General features: G+C 42.5%; 1 protein-coding gene and 1 long non-coding RNA gene across 10 annotated transcripts in view; one reads left to right on the forward strand and one right to left on the reverse strand.

The window, feature by feature from the left end:
• Positions 1–25413, forward strand: part of LOC308089856 — a 390353-nt gene that overhangs the window by 291907 nt on the left and 73033 nt on the right. The window lies entirely within an intron of this gene.
• madd (MAP-kinase activating death domain) overlaps positions 1–25413 on the reverse strand; it is a 140932-nt gene that overhangs the window by 61740 nt on the left and 53779 nt on the right. For 5 of the 9 annotated variants that reach the window (XR_013933524.1, XM_080434436.1, XM_080434435.1 and 2 more), the window contains exons 8-19: positions 24890–25071; positions 24324–24559; positions 23224–23383; positions 21794–21897; positions 20915–21126; positions 18466–18761; positions 17721–17860; positions 14897–14998; positions 6743–6854; positions 5936–6122; positions 5473–5623; positions 4053–4310 (exon numbers count right to left, since the gene is read on the reverse strand). Coding sequence is in view for 8 of the 9 variants with exons in the window: in XM_080434436.1 (XP_080290562.1) it covers positions 4053–4310; positions 5473–5623; positions 5936–6122; positions 6743–6854; positions 14897–14998; positions 17721–17860; positions 18466–18761; positions 20915–21126; positions 21794–21897; positions 23224–23383; positions 24324–24559; positions 24890–25071 (2140 nt within the window). In the remaining variant the exon portion in view is untranslated. The remainder of the gene's footprint in view (positions 1–4052; positions 4311–5472; positions 5624–5935; positions 6123–6742; positions 6855–14896; positions 14999–17720; positions 17861–18465; positions 18762–20914; positions 21127–21793; positions 21898–23223; positions 23384–24323; positions 24560–24889; positions 25072–25413) is intronic. The other 4 variants (XM_080434437.1, XM_080434438.1, XM_080434439.1 and 1 more) reach the window with 4 other exon arrangements.

Below are 25413 nucleotides of genomic sequence, written 5' to 3' on the forward strand. Positions count from 1 at the left end.
TCAGAAACCTGCCTACCAGTGACATCATCAGTAGGCAGGTTTGGTCATTTCAAACATTTCGAACTTTCTTCTTTTTACTTCAATTTCAGCACGCTAACTTTCCAGGAAGAGGATTAGCTTGGAATCCCCATCAATGATGTCACTGGTATAGGCTTGGTAAGTTATTGAACTGTCCATCGCCCACCAATGTGATGAGTAGACAGAAATGGTGCCATCTTATAATACACATTAGTGAGGATTAGGGAGGATATGAAGATACGTTTGAAAATGGGTGAAGTGCTCATTTAATAATGGTCATAATAATTCACCATTAATTGAAAATGTTATAATAAATAAAAGTGCCTTGAGAGGATTCCTACCGTACCTTTATACATGTGAAAAACTTGCAATGTTCTTAAATATCTACATACTGTATACGTAATCGATCCGGTGCATTATCTTTAAATAACCACCAGACTTGCGGGGTGACAGAGAGGCAAGCGTAGAGTGCAACACAATCAGGGGAATTAGAATTACACATTAAACAAAGCTGCAAGAGAGCGACAAATACAAAGAAATCAGATTCAACAATTTGCAACATGTGGCTCAAGTTACACCAGAAAGACAGACACAGGCAGTTAGGCATGCAGACAAACTCATGAACAGTAAACAAAATTATAGGAGAACAATCTTTGCATTTTTATGCCTCGACACCTTTATTTTAAGCTGCATTGTGCAATATTTTGGCCTGGCAATAATATACTGTATGTGTAGCAGTGGTGGCTCAGAACCTCTGCCTGATGACAAAAAAAAGCCAGCTGATGCTAAAAAGCTTGCCAAGTTTCACCTTTCTTTTGCATTTATGTCACAAGCAATTCTACTGATACTGAGTGCCCACTCTGGGGCCATGTTGGCTGCAGATACACGACTCCCTATGCTGTTACAGAGCGAGGCAGGGCCCTGTTATAGTCCTTCCTGTTCATCTCAACACACCCATTCTTAATCCCACCTACCGGAACCACAACCGCTGATATTGCTCATGATAACACATTCCAAGACACTGCTGATAAGAGAGTGGGTCGGGTGCGCTTCGGAGAGGCCATAAACGTTACAGATTGCAGCTTTAACATCGTTAAATTGACTGTATTTAAGTACCTACATCTGCTCAGCCTAACGATTCTCTGTTTTCCTGGCAAATGGTGACAAAAAAAAAATAGACCCCAACAAGTGTGGTTGTCATCTGGTGTTTAAGATGACAAAAAGCTACAGTAGTACAGTATTGTTTCGGTTGTTTGGACGTACAACTGAACTAAATAACTCATTTTCTTTTTTTGCATTTCTGTCCTAAATCCTTGATTCTCTCTATTTGATCAAGCAGGACAAAGGGACAACTTATTTACCAAGCGAACTAACAATGCATATTAGTGAAAATAGTCAATCTACTAGCTCGCAACGCGATGCACAGAGAGCTTGTTACAGTAGATCAGCTGTTTTCGCTGTGCAACACCGCCGTATGACAAAGTATAAGATATAGGGCTTAAGTGGGTAAATACTTATACATAAAAAAATAGTGGTGCGTTTTGAAAAGGAAGAGAGAAGGGGGCGAACACGTCAAAAGCTGGCATTTAAGCAGAACCCCAGTCTTTTTTTGGTGTGTGAAAAGTATCTTACTCTGTTTTTCCAAAGCTTTTTGCTTATCCTGGTGCTTGCTCCACAATTCTACCCAAGATGCATTGCAAGCAAAGGAGAGAAAGACAGAGAGAGAGTCAGAGAGCTGGTTGAGTAGGCATGTATGGTTGGATGAGCATTAAAACGGAAAACAGAAAACAAAATTAAGTCAGTTTATGACTAAATTCTATCGTTTTGCAAAGTAGCTTCTACTAGTTCACAATCCAAAGCTCTTGAGACGACCGTGCTCCTGGAGAACCAGGCTCCATGGTTTGGTTTCATGAAGCTGGCTGCTCTCCAGAACCAGGGTGTCCGTGAGAGATGCTACGGTATCTTCTAAGAAAAAAAGAGGAGCGTGAGATGGAAGGTGAGAGACTGACCTACGAGCCAGCGGGGGGGGTGGAATGAAGCGGTTGCAAAAGCAGGGGGGGTGCAATTCTCGAGACATTCAGTAGAATTGAAGGTGCATCTTCTAAAGAACGGGGAGGGGTGGGTGGGGGTGTGCTGGGGTTGGGGGTAGGTAGGTAGGTAGGTAGGTAGGTAGGTAGGCATGGGGGGGTATCTTGAGGGTGTTTGACCGAGCCTTTCCCCTGGTATACAGACCCAAACTACAGTGTTGAAAAAGAGGAGTGGGTAAAACATATTTTCCCTCCCCCAAGTCAATGGGGTCTTTGACAGCCATCAGGTGAGGTAGGAGAAATTTGTCTCTTCTTCTGTATTGGGACTGTTTACCGGGGAGTGATGCCTCCACCCTCCATGCTGAGAGCTAAGGGAGCTGCCGTTTCTACAACAGCACACCTCGCCGAAAAAATAGAAAAATAAAAACCTGCAGTACGAGGGCCCAGACCGTTATCGATTTATGTTATCGATGCACAAACCTCCAGGCTCCCTCGTCCAGTACTGCAGATTTATGTAGGTATTTGAAAGAACGAACAGAGCAAACCAAACACATGCATATTCAAGGTGCTGACAGGCAAACGCCGGAGGCAAACAGGGGTTGGGGTACTTGGTGCGGAACATTCAGGGGAACACAAACTCACAACCCAGGGCTGCAGAGTCAGGGCAATATTCCACACACTTTTACACTGCATCTACTGTACCTGCTAAAACAGTATACAAACTGATATGTTATCCCGAGACAAACTGTTAATTTGGAATGGATAAAATCATTGGTAATATTTCTGACTGGAAAGACTTTGATCAACATGGATATAGCACTGAAGTGTGGTGGTGTAAGTGAAGTGTGGTGGTGTAAGTTAAACAAAATGTGTTTTGTTAAAAGGTTAAAGCTTCTGATGGTAATTAGAGTTTTTTGTTCAGTAACGGGGGTCTTTTTGTAACTATACCTTTCAGGAGAGAACCCCTTTTGGGGTTCGTGTGTCTATGTACAGTATATAGCAACATACATTTTTTGTAATTTTTGAATAAATATTTGATGTTTTTCAGAAAACTTAGGTCAGGATTTAGAAGGCGTTTTTAGAATGGGCCTCAGGTCTAAATGGGTTAACTCTTTGGTAAACAGAAAATACAGGTGGGTTACAAACATCCAATCAAGAGGGAGATGCCCACAAGAGAATTTATCAGCTTGTGTTCCAGTCTTCCAGTTCCTTTTGTCCGCTCATTTATTTGTGTCATCACTTCCAATTTCACTCTGTTTATCTTGCTTCCTGTATGAGTTCTCTCTCCCGATTGGATTAAATCAACATGGAAATACATGTTCTGTATACCAAAGAGCTGGAGAGACGAAGAGACCCCTGATACTGATCAAACACTCTGCCATATAGAGTCTGTAGCAATGATTGCTATCAGAATATAGAGCTATTTAACACGTCTTTGAACAAGAACATATCACTTACAGCACCTTTCATTTCACCATACTACCAGTGCCAACAACAGAGGTTTGTCAATAAAGTACCATTGATGGGACGTCATGGGTATTCATGTAAAAGTGGATGGAATATTAGGACTCCTGCAAGGATGCTTTGTAGGAAGATGGGAGGTGACTTTCCTCTACATGGCGGTCAGTGGTTCTCAAACATTTCCATGTCAAGGACATTTGTATTTGGCCGCGAGCCCCCATCTGAAAAGATGTTGTGCCAGGGACCCCCATAAGAGTTAAAATTCTTCGAAAATAGCCGATCCACGACATGTGCAGATCAGCTATTTTCGAATGGCCAAAAGATTACATAGGACTTTAACACTGTTTCTCATTTTGCTGGGGGGACCCCCTGGGACCCCCTCAAGGGCCGCTGGGTGTCCCCACTTTGATAACCGGTGGTTCAGGTTGATGAGCTTGTTAAGGGGTGGGGGGGGTGGGGGATCAGGGTGGGGTTTTGGGGGGGTTGGGGGTGTGGTCTGACAGCAGCAACATGCAACCAAGGGGGGCCGAGGGCGATGGTACACACCGATCGAGGCAATAAAGTTCTCCTCGTTCAGACTCCGCGTGTCAAAGTGGTGGTGGGACCCTCCTCCTCCTCTGCCGCCGGGGGCGCCGTGGTGGGGGTGGGCCGGCACCTGCAGGCGGGGGACGTTCAGGAGGCCGTGGGGTCTCCCTCCTCCTCCTCCTCCTCCTCCGCTCTCCGTGCGACCGGAGGGCGACGGGCTCTCTTTGCTCCCCGGGCTTCCGGCGCCGTCCGAGGGGCTTCGCTTGTTTTTGACCGGGTCTACCGTACCGTACCGTACCGTACCGTACCGTACCGAGGCAACCGGTAGGAGGGGGGGGGGGGGGGGGAGGAGGTCAAAGACAGTCCCACACAGTTAGAGGAGGAGACAACAGCAGCAGACAGTACAGCAGGAGCAGGAGTTGATTGGTTTTGATTGATTGATTGATTGATTGATTGATTGATTGATTGATTATATTATTAGTGTTGGAAAAAGTACCCACATGTTTTACTCAAGTAAAAGTGTTAATACTGCAATGTAGAAATAGTTAAAGTCCGGAATTAAAAACTTTACTTGAGTAAAAGTACAAAAGTAGTATTGGTATCAAAATGTACTTAAAGTACCAAAAGTAGAAAGTACTCATCATGCAGAATGTCCCATTTCACAACTTTTCAAATGTATAAAAATCTTTTGAAAATAGCAGATCTACAAGCTCACAATGCGATGCGACGCATTGTGAGCTTGTGGGTCGGCTATTTTCCAAAGGCCGAATTGTATATAGGGCTGAAGTGGTTAATGTATGTTTTGTGATAATAATCAAAATCTACAAAGTAACTATTAACTAAGGTTCAAATAATTGTAGTGGAGTAAAAATGCAATATTTGCCTCTGAGATGTAGTGGGGTAGAAGTAAAATTAAAAATTTTACTTATGTACAGTACTTGAGTAAATGTACTTAGTTACTTTAACACCACTGGTTGATTGATTCTATTATAGCGTCTTGCACCAAAAGGACCCAGCTGCATAAGACAAGTTATAATGTGCATAAACATGACACAGTAATTTCATCACAAACATGAAACAAACAGATCCAAAAATATCAAAATCACTTCACCTAGTCTTCTGCCTAGTTTATACTTTGTTGCACGCTGGTGTTGCGCACCAAACATAGCAGCTCCAGGACACGTTATAAGCTTGTAGATCTGCTGTTTTTGGTGCGTGACTCCAGCGCTCAACTATGTTTACATATTTCTCTAGAAATCTAAAGAAAAAAATAACACCTTGTTTAAACGTCAGGGAAATTAGTCGCTGCGCACGGAGAAATTAGGCACAACGTGTGTGTGTGTGTGTGTGTGTGTGTGTGTGTGTGTGTGTGTGTGTGTGTGTGTGTGTGTGTGTGTGTGTGTGTGTGTGTGTGTGTGTGTGTGTGTGTGTGTGTGTTTACCTTTGGTTTGATAATGTGTGTGTGCTATCTCCAGGAGGCTGAAGACACTGGCCATGCCTCCCAGCCCTGCGTTGGTGTAGGAGTGCTCCAGACTGGACACTGTGCACTTCAGGATGTCCAACATGCCCTTGTACACCTTTCTGCTCACCTCCTAAAAGGGCCACAACAACACACACACTTAATTACATCAAATATATTTTTTTTCCGCTTTTACAGAAAAAAACTAATGTAACTTATACTTGAGTAAACCACTACTTGTGTATCCACTTAAACCCTTATCCACTTAAACAAGCTGCTCACAACGCATCAAGTCGTGTGCTTGTAGATCGCATATTTTTGGCTGAATGTTCTCCCCAGAATAGGGAGGCTAGGGTTCAAGACAAGTGGATATCATACCACACATACATGGTTAAATTGGGGGAGAAAATTTTAACATCTGTTGTGAATATTGTCATCATCTCACCACGTCACGTATGACCTCCTGCCTGGCGTCCTCTTCCGATTGGATGGCTCTGTTCAGCTTGCTCAGCACAAAGACGCGCAGCTGCTCGTTCTCCAGCAGGCGGCGCACTTTCTTCATGTTGAGCCAGCCCACTCCCTGTCCGTCCAGAACACTCTGCACCACCTCCTTCAGGAACTGCTGGTTCTCACTGGAAGCAGAACAACACGCTGGGTTCAGGTCACACTGTAACCACTGCATCTCAAGGTGTTTTAACTTCATGTCCCCCTTTGCCTGAATTTTGAACCCAAGTACTTCCTTCACCAGACTACGGCATTTTGCTTAGAAAACGGCAAGGTTCAAGGTTACTTTATTTTGTCTCCCGTGGGAGAAATTTGTCTTATAGCTTGCAATTTCTCAAAATGCCTAAAAGTTAGATTTTTGCTTAACTCTCCAGTATGATCGATCCCCTGATGGTTGCTAATCACAGCGGGTTTCACTGTGCTTACGTGAAGAAAGGACATTTTCATCGCGACCTCCCCATTCAATTTTATTCGCCTTTGAAAATAGCATGTCTGGGCCAAAAATACATAGTAAAAAAAAAGTACACAGGAGCCAAGATACAGCCTTTTTAAGTAATAAGTTAACCAAGAAGCGAATGGAGCAGTAAATCTTCGGATCACGATATCTTGGGTTCTGAAAGTTTTTTTCCCCCAAAAAATCTAAAAAACACGTCAAACACGTCATTGGCACGTTGCGCCATTGCGGAAAAACACGTCAAAGGCACTGAATGAGTTAAAATGCCCAAAAAAGGTACGGCCATATTGTTACCTGGTATTGTTGATGCGGCCCTGGGGAGAGGGTGACTCCCTCTTTACCGTGGGACTGTGCTTGATGACTGAAGACTTCTGGTCCACCAGGGCCCGGGGCGCTCCTCGCGCACCTGGGAGGGGGGGGGGGGGGGAGAGCATGAGCTTATTGGACGTTTCACACACACAACAACAGTGATGATGACACCACAAAACACACACTGACTGCACACAGGATTGTACTAGATTAGGAGAGCAACACTACGGTCAGTGCACACGCACACACAGGAAGTCTACAGGACTGCTACAGCGCTAAGACTGAAGAGCAGTCAGGTGGCATCTCAACCAGATGTTTGAAAACAGGCTTCCACACATCAAACCATCATCACAATGTGAAAAGAACACACACACACACCTACACTACTTCTAGTGATGCAGTGATACAAACTTCTAGTGCTTCTAATGTCTGAGATTGAGGGACAGATCAAACAAGGATGTTTCTCACACACACACACACACACACACACACACACACACACACACACACACACAGAGCTTGGGCATCACACTTTGGCAGCAAACAGAAGTGAGGTCAGATTAGGGGGAAAGTGCAAGTCCACCAATGATATCATGCACGAGAACGTAAAGAGATGAGCGGACAAACCACAACACAACATGAATTATTATAACGTCAGGCGTCTTTGACTTCTATACCGCCTGCAGCGAATAAATACTCTGGGTCTAACAGGGGTCCACAAACTGAAGGGGTTGGGTCCATTGATTCACTCTAAAGGATCATTACAATGAGGCTGAAATCTGAACAGCATAACAAAAACAATAATGTAATTTGTGCCAGTTAGTGTTCTTCTGAATAGGAGTGGGGGGGGGGGGGGTCGATTCATGTATGTACAAATCACGATTCTTATGTTTTAGTATTCTCAATCGTATCACAATTTCAAGTCCATAGTTTCGATGCTGGTTCTGTTGACGTGCCTTCCCAGCTTCTGTAGTTGTTGCACAACAAGCAGTGTGGCGGCCACTAGTGGGCTGTGTCTGTTAAGTCGCTGGCTGCTAGAAATACAGCCGGCAGCAAGTGTTTAGAAGACCAGTGGTTCTCAACCAGTGGTCCCTGAGGGGGTTCCAGCTAAATGATGGAGAGTTGGTATGACCAAATGGACCCTTATAAGATCTTTAACTCTTGAGAGTGTTAAATGAAACCAAATGGACCCTGGTTAAATTATTGTTAAACATCCGTCTGTGGCCGAACGCCATTTTTTCACCCTCGTTTACTTCCCGTTTACATTGAGTGTAATTCCGGGTTTCACCAGATGGGCGCGTCACTACCGCCCATTGGGAACTTCCAACAGAATCGGCCACAGACGGCATTAAAACGCTTCTTTATTGAAAGAAGCGTAGCGAGAGTTAACATTTGGGGCGTGGGGGTAAGCACCTTTATTTTCAATTTGTGCATGTTTGGAGTGTCTACGGGGTATAGTGCTGAAAGTCCATGTGTCCATGGGGGGTGAACCCTACAACTCTCGTAGATTTAAAACGTCAGAATCATAAATAGGTCTACGAGAGTTGTATTCTACAGCTAGTACTATACTACATCAATACAGCATGGATAGAATTGTGGACAAAATATTATCCAACGATAAAAAAATATTCTAAGTCTTGGGTCTGAGAAGCTAAATCTCATCAAACGGTGGTCCATGGCTCAAATGCCCAATAAATAATGGACCTTGATATGAAAAGGGTTGAAAACCACTGGTTTAGACACACTTATGTATATCTGTGTGTATGTGTGTCTCTGTCTGTCTGTCTGTCTGTCTGTCTGTCTGTCTGTCTCTCTGTCTCTCTGTCTCTCTGTCTGCATTTTGCTCGCTCTCCGATCTTGAATGAAATCGTGGGACACCAAAAGATTCACACCCCTACTTCTGAAGCACGGTAATCAGATTTATACAACATGCACAGACTGTCAAAACGCTGGATATTGACAAGCACCAGAATGTGAATTACAGCCTGGAACGAGTGCAGCTGTTCTTATAATCGAGAGCGCAACCAGCAGGTCAGGTACAGTACGTAACCCAAGTTCTTTGAGGGCAATGAACACTACTGTAGGTCATGGAAGTGGACTTTCACGGATCTTTAAGTTCCGGCCTGGGGAGGAAATAAATGCTAAACGGATGCCTATTCATCCCTGCAGCTGACATAAATATAGACTCAAGGTTGACAAAACTGCGTGATTGATCAATGACGGCCCCTAACAGGTCCTCCACGTTCAATGCTGGCTTCCTGCAGAGCCAGAGAACTGCACTTCCAGCGTGAGTTTAGGGTTAGGGTTTAGGCTTAGAGTTAGGTGTTAAGGTTAAGGTTGTAGTTAGGGTTAATGTTAGGATTCGGTTCTAGAAATGCGGTTCTAGCATTTCTAGTGCAGCCTCCGCCTCTGCAGGAAACTAACTCTCCACATTGGCCCATCAAGTCTGCAGAGCCCCCTCTTGTGGGCAGAGAGGGAAGAGATCAGTTGACCTTACACCAGTGGAAGGAACCTATTTGTAAGCTTTTGTGCTAAAGTAATTTCATTATGAAATGAAAAATGTTCATTCAATCATCATTTCAATTACTTATTTTAATGAAACCAGCTGAATTTACCAGCTGGTTTCAGAGTTTTACTTTAGACGTTTACTTTAGGATTTAATATTGTTTTCGTAAAACAACACTACAATTAAGCAGAGTTTATGAAAGACAAGAGTAATCCCTCTATTTAAAAAAGGAAGCAAACTAGATCCTGGCAACTATAGGCCTGTTTCCATCCTTTGTTCCATCTCAAAGGTTATAGAGCGATCAATCCAAGAACAAATCAACAGCTACCTCAGCGAGCGTAAACTGTTGTTTGAATTCCAATCAGGCTTCAGAACATCCCACTCCACTGACACATGCCTACTATATTTGACCGACTACATCAAACGTGAGGTAGACTCGGGCAAATACTGTGGCATGGTCATGCTGGACCTCCAAAAGGCGTTTGACACTGTAAACCACGCAATTCTACTTGATAAGCTGAGGGCGATTGGTTTTGATTGCACATCACTAAATTGGATGAGATCTTACTTGGAGGGTAGAGAACAAGTGGTTGACATCAACGGAACCATGTCCTCATCCCTCCCGGTGAGCTGCGGGGTTCCTCAAGGCAGCATTCTAGGGCCGTTACTGTTCCTTCTATACATTAACGACATGAATGCTGCCTGTAACTGCAAACTGTTCCTGTTCGCTGATGACTCGGCACTCCTGATCTCGGGTGAGGACAAGTTGCAAGTTGAGGAAGCTCTCAGCTCTGAACTCTCAAAAATCCGTACCTGGCTTACCGATAACAAACTGTCTCTACACCTTGGGAAAACTGAATCCATCCTATTTGGGACCAAACATTCCCTCAGTAAAATGAAGGTAAATGACTTCAAGGTCAAAGTCGATGACACAATCATCACTAGCAAAGAAGAGATTACCTATTTGGGATGTATTCTGGACAAATACCTGTCAGGTGAAAGCATGGCAACAAAGGTGGTCAAAGGAGTAAACCAGAGAACCAGATTTATGGGCAGAGTTTCCTCTTTTGTCAACCCTCAGGCCCTCAGGACCCTCTCAGGGGCCCTGATTCAGCCCCTTTTTGACTATGCTAGCTCCTCTTGGTACTCCAACACCTCAGTGTCACTGCAGACTAAGCTTCAAACCTCCCAAAACAAACTGATCCGACTACTTCTCGGACTGGGGCCCATGACCCACCTCTCTCCCACTCACTTTGCCAGCCTAGGCTGGCTCAGGGTGGAAGACAGGGTTAAACAACTAAAAATGGGTCTGGTCTTCAAAATTGTAAATGCAGATTTGCCCGATATGCCCCCTATACCCGCATATCTGTATAAATACCTCGAAAAAGTTAGTGACACCCACAGCCACGAAACTAGAGGGAGCGTAAACAACAATCTGGTACCACCCACCCATAAAACAAACATGGGCAAATTCTCCTTCTATAGCACAGCCACCAAGGAATGGAATAGTCTAACCCCATCCCTCAAAAAATGCAGTTCGCTGGGCTCATTCAAAACAGCCCTAAAAACCCATCTTTCTGGAGGCCGAAAGAGGAGCTAGTACCAGTTTCCCTGTAGACAGACGACCCCCCCCCCCTCCTCTTTTTGTACATATTTTGTATTTCCCCATGCTTTTTTTGTATATAATTTTTATTTTTCCATGCTTCCCCCCCCCTTTTTTTTGTACATATATTTTTTAAATGCTTTTTTTTGTACATAGTGGTACTTTTTCTGTATTATCTGTATTTTCATGTTGATTTTTGAACTGTTTGGTTGCTACTATATATGTCTATGAAATTAACTCAAGGACCCCAACGGAAACAAGTCCGCAAGGACTTTTTTGGCCGGACCTTTTAGACAAAAGCATTATAAATGTAACTGTGTTGTTTTACATTCTTTTGCCTAATAAAAATTTCAATCAATCAAAAAAAAAAACACGCTACTACAGTCGCTACTACTTAAATATACTCAGCCTGCAGTATGTGGGCCGAACAAATGTATGCGTCATCATACGTACGGTTATGGAATCCACATCCTTGGCGAGTACACTGCATACATACATTTTTCATTTAGCCAACATTTGCATGGCTAACTATGACAGCACAAAATACCTCCAAAAGATGTAGGTCATCTCTTGACCAGCAATCCAAACCAGAAGCAACACAAGACTTGACTTAGTCTGACCGCCCTCCCCCCCCGCCCTTCTCACCCACACACATACTTTTAAAACAATATTATAAACTAATGCGTGATTATGACCTGTCAAACAGTCTTCCACAAGGGGCTATGATTTCATTATGCTAGACAGACACTAGAGGGTGGTGTTACTCTACAGCTTAACTCAGGTTTCAACTCTGCCTGAAGGTACAGTAGGAGCCCAACCCCGTTTGTAAACAGTAGACGGCCAAACAGTGCGGTGACATAACAGTTAGTCATAAGGGGCAACAGTCACTGTGTGGTTTGGTGAAATGGTGAGAGGACTGACTCTGTGCGCTACTGGAAAACGTGATGATGAAACGTGTGTGTCATCACGTCATGTGACTGAGGTGATGAGGGGGACAAAAACGAGGATGCTGGGAAATGTAGTTTTTTTTTTGGACTGGCTTTGGAGAATGGCATGCAGTTCAAAAGGGCAGAACCCACCTTCTCCGCTCCCCGGGCCAGCCTCAGAAATTATCTCCATTAGAGAATTTAGCCCAAATACTGGCAACACAAAACTTAGAATTAGTGCCGGAAAACAAGAGGGGACACAGAGAGAGAGAGAGAGGGGACAACCGGCCCCTGACACAACCAGTCTGAACATCAGCCCGGGACATAAAGAGAGACGTGCACACTCAACATGGCAGCAAACAGGACAAAGTAAATCATAAATAAACATGACATAGAGAGTGACGCACAGAAAGACAGAGAAAGAGAGACAGGGCAACAGAATATATTGCTGAGGCTTTGTTCAGAGTGGCAGCCCAAAGCACATGTCTGGACCTATCCAAATTGGAATCTGATTTTATCTGATTTATCTGTTTTTATCAAGTGTGACCAGCAGAAAAAAACACATGGAAACTGGTATTTGTGAATCAGACACTGAAGCGTGATTTATACTTTGTCCCATGGCGCTGTCGCTCACAGAAAATATTTTCGGCGTGTGACGAGAGTATAAGTTAAGTGTTAGTGTGTTTACGCCCATGTGGTTAAGTCATTAAACCACAGCAACCAATGCAGACGATGTCTGAATACACACATCTGATCACTTTGTGTCTAAATGTGTGTATCATAGTGCATCGAAAAGACTCCACCAGTCACACACACAGGAATGTCAAAGGTTCAGATGTAATGGTAAGGCTACAGGGGTAATGGTAAGGCTACAGGGGTAATGGTAAGGCTACAGGGGTAATGGCAAGATTACAGAGGAAATGGCAAGACTACAGAGGAAATGGCAAGGCTAAAGAGGAAATGGCAACGGTTCAGATGTAATGGCAAGGCTACAGGAGCAATGGAAAGACTTCAGAGGTAATGGGAAGGCTAAAGAGGTAATGGCAAGGCTACAGTCGTAATGACAAGGGTAAAAGGCTAATGGCAAGGGTACAGAGGAAACGGCAAGGTTACAGAGGAAATGACAAAGGCACACAGGTAATGAAAAGGTTACAGAAGTATTAATACAGGTGTATCTTCTATCTTAGCCCTAGGCTAAGGATTAGGGGATAAGATAGCTGAAGGTCAACGTCTAGTAGCGAGAGCAGAACACACTATCCACACCAGATGTAACATACCCGGGCTGTCTGGGTCTTCTGAACAACAAAGACAAAACAACAACACATCCACATCAACGGGACAGTATAATGTCTCTATGGCAGCTATTCCATGTGAGCTATTGAGTTAACGATGCCATGATCTGCTGCACCTTTTTTCTCTCAAGATGAACCCAACAACGTTCACATGTAAACATGTTCATTGTTAACCGAGGCAAAACGTATCCCCCCCCACCCCACGCCAACAGAATTCACATTACTTCTAAATAACGAAGTCTTAAAAATGTACGTTTCAAAATGTTAAAGTGGATTGATAGAGCCCGACTCGACCAGGCCATTATTTTACTTTTTTGATGACATCACTATCAGCAAATATGCAGCTGATGTGTCCCAATTGTTAACCTTTAATTGATTGATTTTTTCAGACAATGCCTCGCGAGTTTGTAACGGCTATTTTTTTACATTTAAAAATATGATAAAGTATAGATAAAATAAAGATTAGTTCATGTGCAAATATTTGTTTTTACTTATTTGTTTTAGTTAAATGTTATATGTTCTCAAATAGTTTTTCAAACTGATAAAAAATAAAAAATAACCTTTTCACAAAATATCAGTCGAAACACTGGTAATCAGTGGTCTAGAACTCTCCAAAATATGGCATAGGTCGGTCTCTAAAAGACACATGTGAAGTCTGTTGGAGGAGACTTTCCCTTTAAGACTCAGTACTTGAGAGAAAAACCCAACTTTCATACATCCTCAATATCCTCCTGTATAATAGTGCCATAATTATCAGTTTGGCAGTGCAGAGGGGAAGAAGTCAGGCTTAAAATAAAAGAAAATACTAATAAAAAAACACTTCAGTCCAGAGGGGAGGAAGTCAGGCTTAAAAGAAAAGAAGAGAAAATACTAATAAAAAACACTTCTACAAACCTGCTTGCTCCATTTCCTCCTCTACATCAAAATCAAAATATTCTTTAAAAAAATTTGAAGAAAAAAAAAAGAATAAAAAGGAAAGAAAAAAATACCATAAATATACCAACATTTAAAAAATACAAACTGAAAACACATTAAAGTTTAATTTAAAGCTCTACTTTAAGCATGGCACAAACATTTTATATACATTCCGAAACTCTGATTATAATAAATAATCACATAATTAAATATATAACTCAAACAATAGTTTACTACTTTCAATACCTGAGTGAACTGCATTACTAATAATTGTGAGGATTATATGTATTATTTTAAATCTATCTGCAATCTAAATTAGCATTAGAACTAGAGAGATAAGAGCAACATTCTAGAATACTTATATATACTTTTATATATATACATATATATATATATATATATATATATATATATATATATATATATATATATATATATATATATATATATATATATATATATATATATATAATTAAAAAAGGAAACTTAATGAGATGTATAAAGAATGGCCTTTTCTACAACCATGACCTTTCATTTGATTAGCTCCCCTAACCCCTCCCTGATTCAACTAAACAATTAAACCCTATATACTTAGTTGACGGAGTCCTTCAGGGCTTTATACTAGGCCCCCTCCTATTTCCACTCTACACTAGATATCTTCACCAAAAATAGCCGATCGGCTATTTTCACCGAAAGTTCACCCCAGGAAAGGGACGCTAGGGTTAACTTGTGTGGTTATAACTATCTAATGAAACCAATCATTTCCACTGAACTCGTCATAGTGGATTAATAAATTACAACCTACGAGCAGCAGATGAGAGAATGAGATGGGACAATAATAATGATAACAATAACACACAGCAGATCAAAAGGTTGTCAGATCGGGCGTGCTTGTACCTTTAAGACTGGGGAAGGGCGTGGCTTTCTCCCTCGCCGCTTTGTTGGGAATAGCTAGGTTGGACAAACTGAAACTAGTGCCATGGTTCTTGTACAGATTACCTGTGTTTGATTATCAGAAATCATAAAGATGATTAAAAAGTCAGAGATGATTAGAATCAAAATGAGTGATCAGGAATAACACATATCATCGCTGACGGGGCAGAAACCTTGTTGTTTGTTTGTTGTTGTTTGTTGTTAAATTAATGCCCTACTTTATTATTTTGTCTTATGACAGTGTCGCTGAAAAGCAGCAAAAGCAGTAGATCTACGAGCTCACAACATGATACGATGTGTTGTGAGCTTGTAGATCTTCTATTGAGAGAGAGAGAGATAGAGAGATAGAGAAAGAGAGAGAGAGAGAGAGAGAATGCCCAAAATAAGGACACCAGGTTAAAGGAGAGTTCCAGTCATTTTAGGTGTTTGCTTTAATGTGTCGCTAATCACTCACCAACATACCAGGGGAGCTGGTTGCTTGTTTCTCTCACAGAATCTGGCAACACCGAGGACTAGCTTCACGTCGTTCTGCATGAACGGCAGCTCATAAGGGACATTCAGTGCATGTTTGAGTGTCAATACACTGCATAATGAGGATTAGTGGAAAAAAACTAACTTTGGAGCTGCTAAAATAGGCGATTTTTGTTTATCTGCATTACTCCATTATGCCAGTGGAAGGGGTCTCCACAAAGGACAACAGGGGCTTCTATGAAAAAAGTCAACTGCCCCTGGTATGTTGGTGAGTGATTAGCGACACATCTAAGCAAACACCTAAAATGACTGGAACTCTCCTTTAAAAGTGGTTAAGTGTGTGTGTGTGTGTGTGTGTGTGTGTGTGTGTGTGTGTGTGTGTGTGTGTGTGTGTGTGTGTGTGTGTGTGTGTGTGTGTGTGTGTGTGTGTGTGTGTGTGTGTGTGTGTGTGATAGATATTGAACCAATGAAAACTATAAAGAGCGTGTGACTAAATAATAACTACATTTGATCCATTGGAACACAAGGTTACTTTTTTCCATTTCCTGAAAAGTAACAGTTTTGTACAAACAAGGTTTCCACCTGAAAGCGACGATATGCTAATTAAACACATGACTGCGCGTGAGCGATTCCCAAGCCCGTCTGAGCTCAAAGCCCCGCCCACAATCGCTGCCCGTGACACGCCGAGGGAGTGCTCGTTTTGGTTCACATGATAAGAGCCTATTCCGTCCGCTGTAGGCACGCATCTGTGTCATTTTAAGATTTATTTGGCTATTCAAAAATAGCAGATATACAAGCTCACATGGGGCGGCACAAGTGCTGCGCCATGAGCTTGTAGATCTGCTAATGTTTTTTCATTGTGGAAAATTTGTGCAAAACTTTGAATATACATAGAGTATATATATTTTAACGCCAACATTTTTTACTCCGATCTGTGCTTCTGGGGGTCCCTGGAACAACATATTTTGAGATGGGGGGGTCTGTGGTCAAATACATATCATTTTGGGGGTCCTTGACATGGAAAAGTTGGAGCACCAGTGACATAGCAACACACTGTTAGGATTTATAAAACATTTTCAGATACGTATTTGGCCACGGACCCCATCTCAAAATGTTTTGTTCCAGGGACCCCCATAAGCAAAGATTTGAGTTAAAAATGAACCGGCGAGTGAACCAAAACGAGTGCTCCCCCCCTCCCTCACCACGACTGGCTTGGGAATCGCTAGGATGCAGAAAAATGAACACACTTCAAAGATTAATGCAAAGCTGCTACAATGCAAAAGAAAATGAATTGTTGTAGTAGTGGCTCCTGAACCGGCAGTGACAGCATCACACCCACGATGCATGCTCCATTGGAGGCCTTTACTTTTGGGTGTAACGTTAAAACGGTTGTGATTATGAATAAGAGATGGTACAATTTTGGTAAGAGATGGTAAAATGTTGGTATACTGGTTAAAAAAACTTGCGTTTAGGGATTAAGTTAGAGATGCTTAAGTGTAGTTAGGTTTGCTGTGGTTAAAATCAGGGTAAAGCTAAATGGATGTTGCAAAAATAGTAAATTTATAAGCACACAAACGCATTACATCTGCGACACGTTGTGAGCTTATAGATACGCTTATAGAAGGCTCTGGAAGGGAGCTAGCTACTGAGAGTGTGTGATCTCAAGCTGGTAGAAATGGGGTACGTGGACGGGTTCAGGAGCCACCGTCAATAAATGATTCAGCACAAAAGCACAAACTCTTCAGTAACGTTGCAGGTTTGGCTGGGTTATACATCAGTGGTTCTCAAAAGTGGGGTCCAAGGACCCTTAGGGTTCGTGAGGGAGGCTCCAAATGGACCCTTACAGGTCTGTAACAAAATGTGGAACCAAACCACAGGTCTGTGTACAAATGGAACCAAATACGACCCTTATACGGTCCATTTGGTTCCATTTGTACACTGTCAAGAGTTATGGCTTATGGGGGGTCCTTGAAATTAAAACGTTTGAGAACCACTGGTATAAATACATTAAGAGTTGTGAGACACAATCACATGAAAAGTTCTAGCCTAAAAAATCATGTCATTAGTTTCCGGGAATAGGTACTAGGTAGGTTAGCTGTGTTTTTCTCTTGGGTTAAATAGTTAAAGACAACGCAAAACAAAATTATGTTAAAGAAAATTTCATTGATTGGGTTTTTAATTAAAATCAAAAGCTTCCCTCTTCGAAGGCAAACAGAACATAGCGTAACAACATATTCATTTAATTGTCCTCACTGGCAGAGTTAATCAGCGTAACGTCACATAACGTGACGTTACGCATACATGCAATTGTACTCACTGGCAAAGTTCATCAGGCCTCCGAAGCCGTCCCCGCTGTTGTTGGAGATGGTGGAGTTGGGGGAGCTGTTGTGGGAGTCTCCCTCTCCGTCTGACTCCCCAGGCAGCCTCAGGCTGCTGGGGCGTAGAGGCCGCTGGGCCCTGGAACATCACCACAAAAACACCTCAGTTATACATCTACCACTGGAACATCACCACATAAACACCTCAGTCATCTACCACTCACATTTATATCATCACTGTCAGGCAGAGACCTTGTATCTCCATGTATCTCCAAGCTCAAAAAAGGGTTGAGAACCACTGGTGGTGTAGGTCATTCAAGTGATGAACAAACTTTAACAACACAATTGTTGTTGCTTATGTGCTGGTTGAAGTGTGTGGAGTGATCCTCTGATTCATGTGCGTGTGTGTGCGTGTGTGTGTATTATATTTTAACTTGCTTTGGCAATGTGTTTTCTCATGCCAATAAAGCTACTTTGAATGTGCGTGCGTGCGTGCATGCGTGCGTGCCACCACTTCAGCCCTAAGCTATTTGAAAATAGCAGATCTACAAGCTCACAACGCGTCGCATCCCTTGTAGATCGGCTATTTTCAAACATTTTGGTACTTTTACTTTTGGTACTTTAACTGGTGTAGGTGATACACACGATTCATACGTTTTAACAACATACTTGTTGCTGATGTTCTGGTTGAAACAGTGTGTGTGTGTGTGTGCGTGCATGTGCACGTGCGTGCGTTAAACCCACTTGTTGCCGTTGAGGCTCTGGTTGAAGCGAGGGGTGTAGGACTCCACCTGTTCCTCTGCGTCGGGGTCGTCCTCAGAGGGGAAGCCGTACTGGGGCTCAAAGTAAGGGTTGTCATACTCTGGCTTTCTGCTTCCCGGGTCGGTTGGGGCCGCCGGGTGGTCCAGCATGGTGGTGGGGGGGGCAGCGGCAGCGGCGGGTCTGGGGCAGAACGGCTGGCTGCCCACCAGTCCTGGGACAGGGTTCTGTAAGGCGGCACTGGGCAAAGCCTCGATTTCACCTGGCTCCACCGCCTGATCCTGAAAACCAAACAACAGTCTATAATTCAACAGTTTATTTTTATTTTTATTTTATTAATGCCAATGGACATTGGATCCATTGGTTATTTTTTTCCATTTCCAGTGGTGTAAAGTAACTAAGTACATTTACTCAAGTACTGTACTTAAGTACAACTTTGAGGTATGTTTTACTTTAATGGAGTATTTCAAATTTTCAGTACTTTTACTTCTACTCCACTGCATCTCAGAGGCAAATATTATACTTTACTCCACTACAATTATATGAAAACTTTAGTTACTAGTTACTTTGTAGATTTTGGTTATTATTACAAAACACACACTTCAGCCCTATATACATTTCGGCCATTTGAAATTAGCAGATCTGCTATTTTCAAAATACTTTTAGACATTTTAGACATTTGAAAACTTGTGAAATGGGACATACTGCATAATGAGTACCTTTACTTTTGTACTTTAAGTATCTTTTGATATCAATACTTTTGTACTTTTACTCAAGTAAATTTTGAATTCCGGACTTTGACTTGTAACAGAGTATTTCCACATTGCAGCATTGATACTTTTACTTAAGTAAAACATTTGAGTACTTTTTCCACCACTGTCAATTTCCTTAAAAGACAAAAAAACTGATTTGGACATGCATGGTTTCCATCCGGTTTACCACAAATGTGGGTGTCAACATAAGTTTAGTAGCTGGCACATATTCCACAGATGCTCCTCCCACTTACTTTCAGTCCACTAATTCTATTTCAATTCCTTCTTCCATTCATTATTTAGGTTCTTTAATTATTGATTGAGTAGAGCAGGGATATTGTTGGCTGTGTAAAGGTTACTAGACAGGTAGGCTGTTAGAAATGTAAACTCAACACTCATCAGAGAGCCATCTTGGACAACGTACAGTATAGTACTCAACCCCAGTACTTGAGTCAAAGTACAGATACTTCTGATCAAATATTACTCGGCTTCAAGTGAAAGTTGCTCAGTCAAATTTGTACTTGAGTTAATGTACAGGAGTAAGTACTTCCTTTTAAAAGAGTATTCAAAAGTACCAATTTTGAAGTACCAATTTTGAAGTACATTAAGTTATTAATTATGGCCTGTTTTGCCCATGGTACATTGTTTTTTTTATGTGGCTTTATTGATAGGATAGTAGTCTGACAGTAAATGGGGAGAGAGATGGGCCAGTTGTCCAGGCCATTTTGATCATTGTCAGTCATTTCTTTGTATATCACATATATGTGGTAGTCTCTGCAGCCAGACCGTTGCCTCCCACAATGTTGAAATGCTTCCGTCATGCAGTCTGGAGCAACGGAAGCTCTGAAAATGATCACGAGATAAAGCGGATGTGAAGCCTCCTCCCCGCTTCCGTTTCGTCTTTACAGTCGTGCAAATTTATCAGAATATAAATCAAAATAATCTAAGCATGTATAGCTTGCTGCTAAGGAGAAATGGATATTAAAAAATGTAATGTAAAGATATTTTAAGATATATTTTCGTGAACTGAAATGACGAACGGATGACAGCTTCCTGTCTCGGATTTCGTAAGGTGTAGTTCCAGACTCTATATATAGCATTCAGAGATTGTGGAATAGTTGTCTGGCTACGCGAGACTACATCCTTGTGTTGATTTTGACAGCACATTTTGATTCAGTTTTAGTCATAGTCTTTTGAATCAAATTCCATTTAGTCATATTTTAGTCATCTGAAATGTTTACTGTTAGTCTAGTTTTAGTTGTCTAAATATCATAACATCATAGTCGACTAAATCTACAGTTGATTTAGTCGACTAAAATGTATTTTGGCCTTGATGGCGTCGTAATGGCTGATTTTAAACTTGGTTGCAAGCTGAAAATAGCCGATCTACAAGCTCACAACGCGTCGCGCTGCGACGCGTTGTGAGCTTGTAGATCTGCTATTTTCAGAGCGCAACACCCGAGCGCAACCAACCATAAAATGACTCGTCTTTTAGTTCTACTGGATCTCTTCTCCACTAGTCCCTCACTAACATATTAGTCTAGTTTTTATTTGTTGATGAAAGATTTTCAATTATATTTAGTCTTAGTTGTGGTCATCGTAGCTTAGTTTTTATTTCGTTTTTGTCAGTGAAAAACGGTAGTCATAGTTTTAGTCGATAAAAAATCAACACTGCTACATACGTGGTTGACTCCCTGGATGATGGTGCTGGGACTGGAGCTGGCCGTGGTGCTGGAGCTGGAGCGGAGAGGCTGTCCGTCCGAGGGCTCGGCGGCGGCGCCCCCCTCGCCCCCTGCTGGACCGTCCGGGGCATGACCGTCCTTGAACTCCTGGAAGTCTTGGAACTCCACCTCGCTGGCGTCTCCCAGTGCAGCGTGGGTAGGCGGGTCCAAGCCTGAGGAGGTGTTCATGTCACATGACGACAGTGATGAGAACACGCGTCGTTCTACTAAATCACCACTTTATGACAGCATGTTTTTAGCGATTTTTAATCGTTGCTGTCGGGCAGAAACTTCATCTCCATATAATTTTTTTTGTGCTTTTTCGTAACTTAACACCCTACTTGATCATACTACAGCATCACACAAAAACATCAACGTCACAAACGTGGCGACTTTTGCCGTTTTTTTTACTTGAATCCTGAAAAGTAACAGTTCTAAAAATGTTACTTTTCAGGATTCAAGTAAAAAAAACAGCAAAAGTCGCGGCAAAAGACCTCATATGTCTAAACATATGAGGTTTCCATACGACAGAGACGATATATACCTGTATATCCTTAAACAAATGTTTTGCTATTATCATTCTAAACCAGTTGAAGAAATTGCAGATTGAGGATTTAACCTTTGCTCTAATACGCTTTAATCTTAAAATATCACTGTGTCACCGATATAAATAGCCGATCTACAAGCTCACGACGCGCCACACGTTATGAGCTTTTAGATCTGCTAATTTGGGTGCTCGTGTCAACACCGGCGTGCAGTATAAATTGTCCTATTACAAGAGTTGACCAAGAGATAGACATGTCTGACTCAGTCATGGCGACTGAACTTTAAAGATCTTACTTGGAGTGTCTCCCTGGATGTCTCCTTGGATCATCTCACTCACAAGGTCCCCGAGTGAAGAATAAGAGGAACTGGAGTCGTCATACCCCTCACTGTCACTGCCACTGTCACCCATGAAAAAAAAACAGAAAACAACCCAGAAATTAGATATCCACCACTTATACTGAACTAAACTGAGCAGTCGAAGAAAGAGATTTGAGAACTAGAAAATGGCTTCATGAGAATCAAACGGGCTCCTTTAGAAGGACCATACCCAGTGTTCTGACATGATTAGCGTATTGATTACGACTCGCTGTGCACTGTGACATTTCCGCCGAATCGTTTTTTCTAAAGCATAACAAGGTTTGTTTGGCCATCGAGGAAGTAGCCAGTGTTTTCAGTACTGTATGAAAATCTACTTGCACGGACATGAAACTTGCTTGCGTTTTAATTCATGTTTAACACATGGATTGATTTGAAATGATTGATTTGCGTAAACAATTCAAATGTCTTCTTAACGGCTCAGTGATGTTTAGTCAAAATCAATTATCTAGGTAAGCTCGGTAACATTTTGCTGACCTTTATATTAAGACAGTGGTTCTCGACGTGGGGGGTCCGGTGACCCCCGGGGGTCCTTGAGGGGTCCCCCCAGCTAACAGTGAATGATTGATAGTTCAAAACCAAAATGGTCCCTTACAGGTCTGTAAGTCCAAAAATGTGCAGTGTGGACTGGGGTCCCAGAGATTTAAAAACATGGTTGTCCGTGGCTTAATGCCAAAGAAACCAAGACTCCCCGACTTCCATTGATTTCCGGTATCATATGTCAGCTGGGTTTAGGAGATATGGGGTGTGTTCGTTATTCTTAACTCATTGAGTGTGTTTTACCGCTATGGTGCAACGTGCCAATCACGTGTTTCACGTGTTTTTGAAAAAAAAAATATTTGGCCATTCAAAAATAGCAGATCTACAAGCTCATATATAATCGCTATGAGCCTGTAGATCTGCAATTTTTTTGAAAAATCGTGAAAAAATCTTTGAATATATATATATATTTTAAACGAACATTTTTAATTCCAACATTTGCTTCTGGGGGTCCCTGGAACAAAATATTGTGAGATGGGGGTCCGCCGCCAAATACCTATAAAAAATACCTAGACATGAAAAGGTTGGAGCACCACTGATATAGCAACATACTGTTAGGATTTAGAAAACATTTTTAAACATGTATTTGGCCACGAACCCCCATTTCAAAATATTTTTGTTCCAGGGACCCCCAAGAAGCAAAGATTTGAGTTACAGATTTTCGCCTAAAAATATATATATATTCAAAGATTTGCACAAATGTTCACGATAAAAAAAATAGCAGATCTAAATGACACCGATCGTTGCTAATGCATAACAAACTGGGTGTGTCCCTTCCTTCCTTCCTTCCTTCCTTCCTTCCTTCCTACCTGTCGGTGGGGTCAGAGTCGTCGTTGGCCTCGTCCTCCAGGGGCCCGCTGAGGGCCTCGGCCAGCTGGGAGCTTGCATCGTACACTCTGTAGAAGACCGGCTGCAGCTGGTGGGCGTACCACTTGGGCTTGTCCCCGATCAGGGAGGGATCGTACACATCTAAAAAAAAAACATTAGAGTACACACACACACACACACACACACATTACAGCCAGAACCCATGGGCTTTTCTGCATTTATTTAACACATTGCCTACCGAGGACGTATATAAACTTCCTTTCAAATCCAACACTTACCAGGCAAAGACGTATATATACGTCCTTTAAAATCCCATCCCATCCCAAAAAAAGTCAGTCCATCCACTCCCATGTTATGAGGTTTCGAAAAAAACATCTAGCTCGGATTTCTTCTCCCAGACTGCCTTTTTATGATGAAAACGAGCCATATTCAACTGCCGGTAACAACAGAATGGACGATCACGGTACAAATGTTTTTGTTCCGGTGGATAGACGAGACCCTCCCCCTTCCACCAGAGAGCCTTTGTTCACATCCGTGTCCACGGTTCCGTGGCTCTCCGTGGATCGTCAAAATAAGGTGAAAACGCTGGCAGAGGTGGATGATAATTGATTAAGTCGGAGGTGCCTCTTGTGGCTCAAGTTCGCTTGAGACGACGCGCCTCCGTCGCGGTGAAAAACGATACTTTATCGGCCAAATAAATGTGTCCGCAGGTGTTGTAGGCGAGAGGCAGTTCTGCGTTCGTCACAGAAGCTGGCCGTGGTTATAGCACAAACATTGGTATGTTTCCAATATGACTCAATGTTTTAACTACTTTCAAACTGGCATGATGATTTAGGAGAGTCCTGGAACATCGATTACTCATGTAATCGACAAGCTCACAACACGTCTCATTGCGAAGAGTTATGAGCTTGTCAATCTGTTATTTTTGTTCATTTTCGCCTATAAAAGGACATTGCCTAAAATAGGGACACAACAAAGTGGCAAAAAATCTGGATATATAGGCTATATACTTGCCGATACCGATGTTGTCAAAACAAGTCAACCAAAGGTCTATATATCAGTCAAACTGATGGATTCTTACTGTTATGTATCCTCTGAAAGGCCAGGTTGGAGGGATTGAGAGCCCACTCCCCATAGTACTCCACCGCCTGGGTGTGAGAGAGTTTCTCGGCAAAGGACGAGCGGCGGGGTCGAGAAGCGAGGAAAGAGGTCGCCTGAAAGGCCACCACGGGCCGGGGGAAGAGACGCAAGGTGCGAGTGTGCATCTGGAACCCCTGGAGAACGTTCGGGGAGTTGAAGAACCGTACCATGGCCACCCTATGGAGACAAAGGACAATTACATTTTGTTACATTTACATTTTCAGTGGGAATTCCAAGCTAATACAAACTACAGTATTTCTTCCTGGAAAGTTATCTTTAAAAATATATATATATATCATGTGGATCCCGAGATCCACATGATATCCACATGATATCTTTGCTGAAAATGAACCGATCTGCTATTTTCAGCTATAATGTTCCGCCCAGAATAACGATGCTATAGGTTTCACGTGGTTCATCTTTCAGCACCTACAGATAAGCAAAATACAACAACAGGGAGTAATAGTCAGTAGTAGTCAGAGAAGTGAGGTATGTATGAAGTCTTGCCTGGTGGCCACGTCCACAGAATCCACGTCGTTTCCATAGATGAGAGGGTTGAACTCCGTGGAGGACGGGGAACCTTTGTTGTCCCGTCCCGGAGGAAGCAGAGGGATCTCCGGGTGCCCCCCCTCCTGGAGCTTCTCCAGGTTCAGGATGGGCTGGGTGTTCAGGCTCATGCTGGCCAAGGCCTAACGGTACATCAACACATCAACACAACGCTTAGTTTAACAACACAGAGGCACATAACAGCTCCCATCGTCATCATCAACCAGTCCCACCGCTGGCATCAACAGCTGTGTGTTTAACTGGGGTCCGTTGTTGTAGTCGCACCGAGACCCCGTTTACACCATGAATTAGCCCATTAAGACCGGGAACGCATCTGTGTCATTTTTAGATTTCTTGGGCTATTCAAAAATAGCAGATATACAAGCTCATAGCGCGGCATGGAGTGCCGGTGCTAGGAGCTTGTAGATCTGCTATTTTCTTTTGAAAAATCGTGAACATTTGTGCAAATCTTTAGTTTGAATATA

Source organism: Gymnoscopelus braueri (genome assembly GCF_963280865.1).
Source record: "Gymnoscopelus braueri genome assembly, chromosome: 1".
NCBI lineage: Eukaryota > Metazoa > Chordata > Actinopteri > Myctophiformes > Myctophidae > Gymnoscopelus > Gymnoscopelus braueri.